A 12806-nucleotide genomic window follows, 5' to 3' on the forward strand; every position below is an offset into this window, starting at 1 on the left:
GTTAGTTAGTTAGTTAGTTAGTTAGTTAGTTAGTTAGATAGTTAGTTAGTTAGTTGGTTAGTTGGTTAGTTGGTTAGTTAGTTAGTTAGTTAGTTAGTTAGTTAGTTAGTTAGTTAGTTAGTTAGTTAGAATAAAAAATAAAAAATAACAATCATAATAATAATAATAATTAAATGAGGTGAAGGTAAATTGTAAATAGTACTGTGATTTATCCAGTTGTGTTCACATTGTATTTAATTGAAAGATGTTTGTTGTTGTTTTTTTTTCTCTTCTTCTTTCTACATACATTCTTGCTGCTGGAGGCTGTAAATTTCCCCATTGTGGGACAAATAAAGGATATCTTATCTTATCTTATCTTAGTTAGTTAGTTAGTTAGTTAGTTAGTTAGTTAGTTAGTTAGTTAGTTAGTTAGTTAGTTAGTTAGTTAGTTAGTTAGTTAGTTAGTTAGTTAGTTAGTTAGTTAGTTAGTTAGTTAGTTCCGCCCATTCCTATTTGGAACATTGGGCGACGAGTTTCCTCCATTTGGTCCGGTCACTGGCGACCCTTCTTGCTCCATGCCAGCTGACACCCATCTCACTGAGGTCTTCTTTGGCAGTCTGTCTCCACGTCTTCTTTGGCCTACCTCTCTTCCTCTTTCCACCCTCTGGCATCCAGTCCATGGCCACATTTGCCGGTCTCTCTCTTGGCAGTCGGAGTACGTGGCCAATCATTTTCCTTCTCCTTTCAGAGACAATGTCTGACAGTTCAGCCACTCCTGCCTTCTTCATCACCTCCTCGTTGGTGACGTGGTCTCTCCATGAGATCCTCAGGATGGATCTCAGGCAACGCCGATGGAAGACATCTAACTTGTTGGTTATGTTGGCTCTCTTCATCCATGTCTCACAGGCGTAAATCGCTGTTGGGATAACCACTGACATATAGAGGCGTAGCTTGGTGGTCGTAGTGATGGCTTTCGATGACCAGATGTTGCAGAGGCGTTGGAACACTCCCACAGCTTGACCAAGTCTACTGTTGACGTCTTTCTCCACATCACCTGTATTTGAGATGTTACTCCCAAGATATGTGAAGCTGTCAATGTACTCTATGTCATGTTGGTGTAGAGTGAGTGGTTGAAGGTGTTGGTGCTGTCCGACGGCCATGGCCTTGGTCTTTTCCGAGCTAATTCGCAAACCGACCTTAACTCCGTGCTCATACAGATTATTGGTCAACTCCTGGAGTGCGGGCTGAGTGTGACTTAACAGGGCCAAATCATCTGCAAATTCCAGCTAGTCTGCTCCCTCCCCACTTGATGCCAACTTTTGCTCCTGTGATGGACTTCCTCATCACAAAGTCGATTATGATAATGAAGAGTAGGGGTGACAGAATGCAACCCTGTCTTACATCAGTGACAATGTCAAAATTGTCAGTTGTGCCACTGTTGGTTTTGACACAACAGGTTGAGTTGTGGTACAATGACCTGAAGATGTTGATGTACTTGAGGGGTACACCATACAGCTGGACGATCTGCCACAGTGACTCCCGGTGGATGCTGTCGAAGGCTTTCTTGAAATCGATATAGTTGATCATGAGTGGTATCTGAAGTTCTTGGCACTGCTCTATGATGTTTCGAAGGGTAAAGATCTGTTCGGCGCAAGACCTTCCCTTCCTGAAACCGGCTTGCTCTTCCCTCAAGATGTTATCCACTTCATCTTTAAGGCGATGTAGCAGAACACTGCAGAATACCTTGCTGGGAATTGACAGCAGCGTAATGCCCCGCCAGTTATTGCAGTCTGCGAGGCTTCCCTTCTTGGGCAGCGTGACAATAACCCCACGTCTCCAGTCGGCAGGAACCTCTTCAGCATGCCAAATCAGGTTGAACAGGTGGGTAAGGCTCTTCACAACAGCATCTTGGCCATGTTTCAACAGCTCGGCAGCTATCTCATCGAGTCCCGGTGCCTTGTTGTTCTTAAGGCCCTTGATTGCTCTGGCAACCTCAGTTTCGGATATCTCTTTCGATGTAATATTTAGAGCTGGAGCTGGTGTCTCTTGATCGAAATTGAAGAGCACGGGAGGCATTGGTTGGTTGAGAACCTCCCTGAAGTGTTCCAGCCATCTTGCTTCTTGCTCCTCGTCGCTTAGAAGTGTCCTGCCATCCTTGCTCCTGATTGTGACGCCAGAGCTGCTCCTGGAGTTGGTTAGCTCCCGCACGATCTTGTATAGGGTCGTCGTGTCGTTGTTCTCTGCTGCTTCCTGTGCCTCTCTTGTTTTCTCTTCTAGCCACTGTCTTTTATCCTTCCTGCAACTCTTCTTCGCTGCCCTGTCCAAGTGTCTGTACTCCTCGTCTTCCATCCTCCAGCTCCGGAGCCTCCTCTTTTGTTCTCTTTTTATCTTAGCCACTTTCCTTTCCTCAATCAACTTCCAGGTGTCGTCTGTTATCCATCTCTCTTTGTTGGTACCCGTCTTTCTCCCTATAACTGCTTCTGCAGTGTCAGCAATGGCACAAGAGAACATACTCCACTGGTCCTCAATGTTTGCAAGGTGTTGTGATACCTTGAGCTTCCTACTCAATTCCTCACAGAAGCGTTCGGAGAAGTTTTTATTCTTTAGCTTGTCCACCGCGTAAGGTCTCTTGGGCTGCACCTTTTTCACCTTCTTCAGCTTCAGCTTGATTTTACTCACCACAAGGAAGTGGTCTGAACCCACATCCGCACCTCTGTAGGAGCGAACGTCGAGCAATGGCGAGCGCCACCTTGTGTTGATGGAGATGTAGTCCAGTTCGTTCCGGGTCCCGCCACCAGGTGAAACCCAGGTTACTTTGTGGATCCGCTTGTGCTCAAAAAAGGTGTTGCCAAAGCTGAGGCCGTCGGTACTGGTTAGCATCAACAGTCTCTCCCCGTTGTCGTTCGTGGAGCTCGCAAACCCATGCGGTCCAACTGTGGCATTCAGGCCCCTTCTGTCATTATCCAGTTTTGCGTTGAAGTCTCCAATCAGCATTTTGATGTCATGTCTGGGGATCTCCTCAAGCACGGTCTGGAGCTGGTTGTAGAAGGTGTCTTTATCGTCCGCTGAGGCAGCTTCGGTTGGGGCATAGACTTGTACGATGGTTACTTTGGCATATCTGGTGTAGAGCCTTGCTGTAATAATCCGTTCATTCACCGGCTTCCATCCAATCAATGCTTTTGCTTCACTACTGGAGAGGATGATGCCGACTCCATGGGAATCGTGGTCTTGCTTCCCAGAGTACAGAAAAGTTGCTCCATTAACCATGAGGCGCCCTTGCCCCGTCCACCTCATTTCACTAACGCCTAAGATGTCCAGGCGATAGTCCCTCATATTCTTCAGCACCTGGTCCATGCGACCAGACTGGAACATTGTGCGCACATTCCAGGTGCCTACTCTGGTTTTGGTTTTGGTTCCAAAGATCGGGGTCATCAGGGGTCGGGCTTCCTGCTGGATTTCCCCCGGCCCCGTCATAGATACATCCAAGGATGTGCCGTCTCTTCTTCGCCGTGGTTTACCAGAATGGCTTCCTCTCGTCGTTTCTGTAACAGGTTTTTGTTTTTACAGGGTGAGGTTGTTAACCTCACGCCCAACCCCCAACCTGGAGGACCAGTTGGATGCAGTTTAACGTCATACCCAGGACAAGAAAGGATAGCAGCTATACTGTATAAAAAAACATGTAATCTGAACAGTATAGCCAATATAAACAATAAACAATATAAACAGCATAAACAACAACAGAAACAATGGCGCTTGTGGCTATTGTGGGTAGAGTGAGGTAGTGCATTGTATACACGTCATCATCAAATCAGTTTGTTCAGTCTGTCAAGTGGGTTGGCTGCAGGGATTTTGAAGGTCCAGCAGGTGGCAGTGGTGAGCGACACAGTATCAGTACAGTATCAACACAGTGTGACATTGACACGCCTCATGAGGCCTCATGGACCCATCACTACTTCATATCAAAACTACAGGTTAGTTGATTAGTTGATCTAAAAGTAGATCTTCTGTCCAAAAATTTTGGGCACCCCTGGTCTACATTGTACTCTTGGATTAAGGTGGTACTCTCAGTACAGTGGTACCTCTATATACGAACATCTCTTCATACAAAGTTTTCAAGTTACAAAATGCAGGGAAATATTGCCTCTTGTTACGAAAAGAAATGTCAAGATATAAAAGGTAAAAATACAGTATGAGCTGCCATTGGCAGCTCCGAGTTTCCTGAATGCAACATATTTAGAGCTGATCTGCCATTGGCTATTACCGAGCATCATCCTGGCATCCCATTGGCTAATAGGGACCTCTACCAAATGTGTCTACGCAGCGTCCTCATCAATCGCCCAGGAGGTGATACGATAGTTTTATGTAAGTAAGAATCACCCAGAAAATGTGTCGGGCGATCGCTCACTTTGCTGATGTTTGCCCTGGACATTTTCGAAGGATTGTTAAAATCGGACAAAAGTAAACGTCCTTGGATTAGTTCTTTAAAAAACGCCAGGCAAAAAACACTTCTGAGAAAATACATACCACTGATCCACTTTGCATCTGGATCATGTATTTGGAAATTCCGTTGGAAGATATCATCCAGTGTCAATTGTGATCCCCCAAAATGTCCACGGTCATCTACAGAAAATAACAGGATAAGAATTTTAATCGGTCAGTAAGCTGAATAAAGTCAACTCTAAATGCAAACATATTGTAAGACAACATCTGACCCAAAGGAACTTATTACATACAGCCATTGAAAAATTATGTGACCCCCCTTTTTTCCTCGGTTTCTTGTTCATTTTAAATGCTTACGAAAACTAATGCTACTTTTGTTTGACCCAATAAATTAATGACAATAAAAGCAGCTCATACGAGTTGAATTCAAGAATTAATTGAGACATTTGACAAAGGTTTTCTTGATAATAACAAAAAAAATTCTTACATAAATAGCTATGGCATTGTCATACCAAAAATTATGTATTTAGGCATTCCATGTTTTCTTTAGTGTCAGTTAGTCACTTGATACACGTTTAGTCGTCACAGACATAATGAACAAGAAATTGAAGAAAACATGGTGGTCTTTTTTCCCCATAGCAGTATTTATGTTATTAGTATGGATTTGGGACTACACCTTGATGGTTGAGTTGCCTGTTAATGATGAATCTTGAGGTGCTGGACTGGTTGGGTTGTGGAAATACAAGATTAGAATTCAGTAAAATCAATAAGAAACTGTTGTGCCATAGCTTATCTCACTGGCACGAAAATATATATCGTCTGAGAAGGCTTGCAGGGCGGAGGATTGTGTGAATGTTTCCATCGTTTTACTACCGTGTGACTGCTGCTGTTTTCCATGAAGAAGGAAAGAAGTGAGTGATGTGGCAGAGGGTGAAGAAGCTAAGCCAGGCTACAGTGAAAGACTGGTGATACCATGTCCACTTTGTGGTGTGCATGTCCATTATATTTTTCTAGGTGGCTGTACAAACTGAGTTTTTTTTCTTTACCATCATACCATCACTGCTGAGAGTGTCTTGACTGAAATGTTTTTTCAAGTTTTTTTCCTTTTGGGTTTAAAAAAATCTGAGTGCAGAGTGTCAACATTTATGTCTGTGTTTTCTGCAGGGTTTCCACGCGGGGGTTGTTGCCAATGTTGACGTTGCCTGCTGTGAGTGGTGGATGATTATGATGATGATAAGGATGATGGATTTTACATAACGACTTGTTCTTCAACTGCATGGTGATAAACACCACATTTGTGGCTATGTTCTCCAGGGTGTGAGACAATCTAGTTTAGGGCATTACAAGATGTGGTTAGAAGTTGTCAATAGATAATGTGGCAAATCTCTTGAGCTTAGTTCCCTTTGTGTTTGACTAACAGTGAATGCCAGCAGATTTAGGTTTCTGCTTTCACAGACTTTTTTGCCGTCCAGGTGGCGCACGTCATGCGGCCGTCACCCGTTCCCATCCAGGCGGCGCACGTTCTGCGGCCAGCTATATTCCTTGCCGTACTTGCTGCTGTCTAGCTTTTACGCTCAGGTTTCCTGTACACCTTCTTTTGGTTTCTCTGATTGCCTTTGGTTCGGGCCTCCTTCACCTGACAATAAACTAGTACTCAGTTCATTGTTCTGACTGTTGGTCCTGTGCTCGTCTTAAGCTAAGCTGAACATTTTACTGGTCAAAGTTGGATACACTTTGCTTTCACGCAGTGTCACACTTACAATCAACCTTAACTACAATTTAGAGTGATCAATTAACCTACTGCTAGCCTAACCTGCCATGCATGTTTTTGGAATGTGTGAGAAAACTGGAGTACCCAAAGAAAACCCACAGAGGAGAAAATGCAAACACCATACAGGAAGGCCAGGCTCCGGAATCGAATCCATGACCTCTGTACTGTGAGGCAGATGTGTTAAAACCAGTTGACTACCTTGCAACAAGAAGATATCTTAATGTTTTTAAATAAAAATGAGCCACTGACTCCAGTAAATTGATGACATGAAATCGTTCATTGAATATATGAAGTCTGCAGTCAACATCAGTTTCACTATTGAAGGCATCAAAGACAATGCAGTGTAATTCTTGGGACTGTCAAGGCCTGCCATAGAAGGATTCATGGCTCAGTATTAAAATTGGATCGGAAGCTAGGAGTTGTCAGAACTCTAAACAACCAAACAGAGACCCCAACTACAGAGAATGGATGAAAGAAAGCGCAAACACATAAGGAATGTTCTAACTACATGTGAGTACTCCAGTTATGTATGCTCTCATTATAACTGTGAAACCGTAAAAGTAAATAAATATACAGTGCTCAACATAATTGAGTAGATTCCCTTTAAAAAGTAAGCTTTTTTAAATCAGTTTTTCAAGGAACACAACAACAGTTGAGCGCTGTATAATCTCCTTATCTAATAATTACACACATTTATGGATAATTAGCTTTGGCTTTGCGTACGAATGTTTCTTGGTGTATGATAAAGTGATGCACTGTCAGCTCCCCTGTGGAATTCTCCCTTTGCATCTTCTCTCATCCTTCCCATTAATCCACTCTTTCCCCATGCATTGCAGGTGCTCCATCTGTTGTTTGTTCCATTGTTCAATGTAATTTACACATCATCCAATGTTTTTTCTTGGGGTTGTGCCATGAATTTAATATCTCTGTGATGCACTAACTGGAGTCTCCCCGGCGGATTAAGATTGCCAGTTGTGGATTGTTAGTCGTGTCAGTGCTCTCATTCACAACAAAGGGATGTCCAATGAAACTTCCCTTTTCCATCATCTGATTTTATAAATCATCTGTAAACTCGCTCACACCCATATACCATGTAAATGAGATCATATTAAAACATCAAACCCGTGTCAAAGCACCACAGAATTGTACTGTTATTGGCCACTTTTAACTTGGTCTGATGGTTTTGATCATGTTGACTGAAATCACATTCTTTATTCATATTAATGCCACAAACAAAATATGCAGTCTTAACTGCAGTCAACAAATTCTTCTCCGGAATGCATTATTTTCAATGTCTGCATTTAATTTGGCCATTTCGAGGGCCGGCTTTAATGTAACTGACTTGGTGCTGATCTATGTATGTCAGTGCTGAGCGTGAGCAGGGCAGCATCATTGCATCATGGGAGTTGACTGCCGGGCGGTTAATAACAGCTATTTTAAATTATCTTGCAGGTCGAATATAGCCTGGTCTGGATGGGGCCTTTGGTCCAAACGTTTGAAAAGTCTGCCCTCCTCAAATACATGACACAACATAGGAATGCAGCCTTTTCTGGTACAGACTCTAGGGGTGTTCACACGGCAACCTTTACTCCGGTGTACTACCGAGGCTGCCCCCGTAACCCCTGAAAACAGCTTAAACCGGAGCATATTTAACCCTGCTCCAGGAGGTGGTTTAAAATTTTACTCCGGAGTAAATGCTAGTTTGCGAGGCAGCACCGATATAAAATGGGACGTGTGAACACTACAAGAGTAGACTCGCTATGCGTGAGAAGAGATGATTACATATGGGTCGAATGCATTGCTTTCATGCTCTGTTGTACTTCCGTCATCTTTCCTTTTGTAGGTGACTGGACTGTCTCTGAGTTGTTTGTGTAGTTTGTTCCTTTGTTGTGTGTTCACGAATTCCCCGTATAGAATTCCCCATTGAATTTATTTTGCGATTTCCTCTCTTGATTTTCTGTTTGGCGCATTATGTTTGCTTTTCTGAGTGTCATTGAAGTCATAGTTTATTTACGTTTTTGGGGGTGATCGTTGAATGCCTCTTGAGCAGAAGGCACGGAGATGAGTAGGAGAAGGACGTGTCTGTAGTTGCTTGAGTTAAACAAATTAATAAAGTGTATGTTTTACAAAAACAACACGACATCCACTGCAACAGCTTGTTATCGCTTCTCGCCCATCTCCGCTTTGTTCTAGTGGCCCATTTTTCATCAAGATGCTCTGGTTCCCCAGCACCTGACGCAGACCTTGTTTGGCCGGGCGACGTCTGAGCCAGCATGTCATTCGCTTTATTATCTCTCATCATTGTATGAGATAGGCATTAGCGTGAAGGGTCTGACCCACAGGACCCAAGGACCCACACTGCATGGTGTTATGTGAGAATTTTTGCCCCAAACGGGATTCGAACTCCCATCTCCCAAACCAGTGTCTTACCATACATACGGTATATATATATATATATATATATATATATATATATATATACAAATTAAAAAAAATCCTCATCTCACCCCTCGGGTGGTGTCCGTCCCTCATTCAGCTCGGGTCCTCTACCAGAGGCCAGGAAGCTTGAGGGTTCTGCGCAGTATCCTTGCTGTTCAAAGCACTGCAAATTTCTGGACTGAGATGTCCGATGTTGTTCCCGGGATCTGTTGCAACCACTCATCTAGTTTGGGGGTCACTGCCCCGAGTGCTCCGACCACCACAGGCACGACTGTCACCTTTACCTTCCAGGCTCTCTCCAGCTCCTCTCTGAGCCCTTGGTATTTCTCGAGTTTCTCATGTTCCTTCTTCCTGATGTTTCCATCACTTGGGACCGCTACATCCACTACAACGGCTTTCCTCTGCCCTTTATCTATGATCAAGATATCTGGTTGGTTCGCAATTAACATCTTGTCAGTCTGGATCTGGAAGTCCCACAGGATCTTCGCTCTGTCATTCTCCACCACCTTCGGAGGTGTTTCCCATTTTGACCTAGGGGTTTCCAGTCCATACTCCGCACAGATGTTTCGGTAGACTATGCCAGCCACCTGGTTATGGCGTTCCATGTAGGCTTTCCCTGCCAGCATCTTACACCCTGCAGTTATGTGTTGGATCGTCTCAGGTGCCTCTTTGCACAACCTACACCTTGGGTCTTGTCTGGTGTGGTATATCTGGGCCTCGATGGCTCTGGTGCTCAAGGCCTGCTCCTGAGCAGCCAGGATGAGTGCCTCTGTGCTGTCCTTCAGGCCAGCCCTCTCTAGCCACTGATAGGATTTCTTGAGATCAGCCACTTCAGTTATGGTCCGGTGGTACATCCCGTGTAGGGGCTTGTCCTCCCATAATGGTCCCTCTTCCAGCGCCTCATCTTCTGTTCCCCATTGTCTGAGACATTCTCTGAGTACGTCATCCGTTGGAGCCTTCTCCTTGATGTATTCATGGAGCTTGGATGTTTCATCCTGGACAGTGGCTCTCACACTCACTAGTCCCCGGCCTGCTTCCTTTCGGCTTGCGTACAGTCTCAGGGTGCTGGATTTGGGATGGAACCCTCCATGCATGGTTAGGAGCTTTCGGGTCTTAACGTCCGTGGTCTGAATCTCTTCCTTTGGCCACCTTATTATTCCTGCAGGGTATCTGATCACTGGCAGGGCATAGCTGTTTATTGCCCGGGTCTTATTCTTGCCATTGAGCTGGCTTCTTAGGACTTGCCTCACTCGCTGGAAGTATTTGGCCGTAGCCGCTTTCCTTGTTGCCAGTTCGAGGTTGCCATTGGCTTGTGGTATACCAAGGTACTTGTAGCTGTCCTCAATGTCTGCTATTGTTCCTTCAGGGAGTGAGACCCCTTCAGTGCGGACTACCCTTCCTCTCTTAGTCACCATCCGACTACATTTCTCAAGCCCGAATGACATCCCGATGTCGCCGCTGTAGATCCTGGTTGTGTGGATCGGGGAATCTATGTCCCTTTCGCTCTTAGCATACAGCTTTATGTCATCCATGTAGAGGAGGTGACTGATTGTAGCTCCATTTCGAAGGCGGTATCCATAGCCTGTCTTGGTGATTACTTGGCTTAGGGGGTTCAGTCCTATGCAGAACAGCAGTGGGGAGAGTGCATCACCTTGGTATATGCCACATTTGATGGACACTTGGGTAAGTGGCTTGCCATTGGCTTCAAGTGTGGTTTTCCACATCCTCATCGAGTTCGCAACGAAGGCTCTTAGGGTCCTGTTCACCTTATACAACTCCAAGCATTCGGTGATCCATGTATGTGGCATCGAGTCATAGGCTTTCTTGTAATCAGTCCAAGCTGTGCACAGGTTGGTACGTCGGGACCTGCAGTCTTGTGCGACTGTTCTGTCAACCAGGAGCTGATGTTTGGCTCCTCTGGTATCTCTACCAATGCCCTTCTGTGCTTCGTTCATGTATTGATCCATGTTCCCACTTATCTTAGCCGCAATGATGCCTGACATGAGCTTCCGTGTTGTGGAGAGACAGGTTATTGGCCGATAGTTTGTTGGGACTGCACCCTTCGAGGGATCCTTCATGTTGAGGATCGTTCCCACTTCGGTTAGCCATTCTGGGTGAGTCCCATCCCTCAGCAGCTGGTTCATTTGTACTGCGAGGCGCTCATGGAGTGCTGTGAGTTTCTTTAGCCAGTAAGTGTGGACCATGTCCGGGCCTGGTGCTGTCCAGTTCTTCATATCTGAGACTCTTTCCTGTATGTCTGCCACTGTTATGGTAACTGGATTCTGTTCAGGGAGGTTGTTGTGCTCCTCTCTCAGGGTCACCAGCCATTGTGCACTGCTGTTATGTGCAACCTCCTTCGCCCATATGCCTTTCCAGTACCTTTCAGTTTCCAGTCTTGGTGGTCAGCTCTGTGTGGTTGTTGTGCTCCTCTCTCAGGGTCACCAGCCATTGTGCACTGCTGTTATGTGCAACCTCCTTCGCCCATATGCCTTTCCAGTACCTTTCAGTTTCCAGTCTTGGTGGTCAGCTCTGTTGTTAGGACCCTGCCACTGCGAACAGCCTGTTTATTCGTCTGGCCTCATTCTCTTTCGTGTACCGCTTTAGGTGACTGGACAAGGCTTGGAGCCTTTGTTTGGCAGTTTCGAGTGCTTCAGGTATGGTCATCTGGATGTACCTCTCGGGTATCGGCCTTTTCATCACACCTCTCTGGGCCTCCGTCAATTGACTCACATCTTTCGGGGCCGCCTTGATCTTAGCCTCCAACCGTCTTTTCCATGGCGGGTAACGTATCTCATGGCTTCCATGGTTGCTCTTATAGCCCAGAGTCTCCAGGATCACTGATGCTCCGCTTTGTTCCAGTAGCCCATTTTTCATCAAGGTGCTCTGGTTCCCCAGCACCTGACGCAGACCTTGTTTGGCCGGGCGACGTCTGAGCCGGCATGGACCCACACTGGATGGTGTTATGTGCTCATTTTTGCCCCAAGCGGGATTCGAAGCACCGTCTCCCGTATGCCAAACCGATGCCTTACCAACTGAGCTATCCAGCCACTATAGCTCAGTTGTATATATATATATATATATATATATATATATATATATATATATATATATATATATATATATATAGGTAAGGCATCGGTTTGGCTATATATATATATATATATATACAACTGAGCTATAGTGGCTGGATAGCTCAGTTGGTAAGGCATCGGTAAGGCATCGGTTTGGCATACGGGAGACGGTGGTTCGAATCCCGCTTGGGGCAAAAAAATGAGCACATAACACCATCCAGTGTGGGTCCTTGGGCAAGATCCTTCACGCTAATGCCTACCTCATACAATGATGAGAGACAATAAAACGACGTCGCCGGGCCAAACAAGGTCTGCGTCAGGTGACGCTTCAGCATCAGTGATCCTGGAGACTCTGGGCTATAAGAGCAACCATGGAAGCCATGAGATACGTTACCCGCCATGGAAAAGACGGTTGGAGGCTAAGATCAAGGCGGCCCCGAAAGATGTGAGTCAATTGACGGAGGCCCAGAGAGGTGTGATGAAAAGGCCGATACCCGAGAGGTACATCCAGATGACCATACCTGAAGCACTCGAAACTGCCAAACAAAGGCTCCAAGCCTTGTCCAGTCACCTAAAGCGGTACACGAAAGAGAATGAGGCCAGACGAATAAACAGGCTGTTCGCAGTGGCAGGGTCCTAACAACAGAGCTGACCACCAAGACTGGAAACTGAAAGGTACTGGAAAGGCATATGGGCGAAGGAGGTTGCACATAACAGCAGTGCACAATGGCTGGTGACCCTGAGAGAGGAGCACAACAACCTCCCTGAACAGAACCCAGTTACCATAACAGTGGCAGACATACAGGAAAGAGTCTCAGATATGAAGAACTGGACAGCACCAGGCCCGGACATGGTCCACACCTACTGGCTAAAGAAACTCACAGCACTCCATGAGCGCCTAGCAGCACAAATGAACCAGCTGCTGAGGGATGGGACTCACCCAGAATGGCTAACCGAAGGGCGAACAATCCTGATCATGAAGGATCCCTCGAAGGGTGCAGCCCCATCCAACTATCGGCCAATAACCTGTCTCTCCACAACATGGAAGCTCATGTCAGGCATCATTGCGGCTAAGAAACATGGATCAATACATGAACGAAGCGCAG

The 12806-nt window shown here is 45.6% G+C and overlaps 1 protein-coding gene across 1 annotated transcript in view; it reads right to left on the reverse strand.

The window, feature by feature from the left end:
- LOC127612045 (inactive dipeptidyl peptidase 10-like) overlaps positions 1–12806 on the reverse strand; it is a 124348-nt gene that overhangs the window by 53588 nt on the left and 57954 nt on the right. The window contains exon 3 of the mRNA XM_052083007.1: positions 4504–4599. Within this exon, the coding sequence (XP_051938967.1) occupies positions 4504–4599 (96 nt within the window). The remainder of the gene's footprint in view (positions 1–4503; positions 4600–12806) is intronic.

This window comes from Hippocampus zosterae, chromosome 12 (assembly GCF_025434085.1).
Source record: "Hippocampus zosterae strain Florida chromosome 12, ASM2543408v3, whole genome shotgun sequence".
Classification (NCBI taxonomy): Eukaryota; Metazoa; Chordata; class Actinopteri; order Syngnathiformes; family Syngnathidae; genus Hippocampus; species Hippocampus zosterae.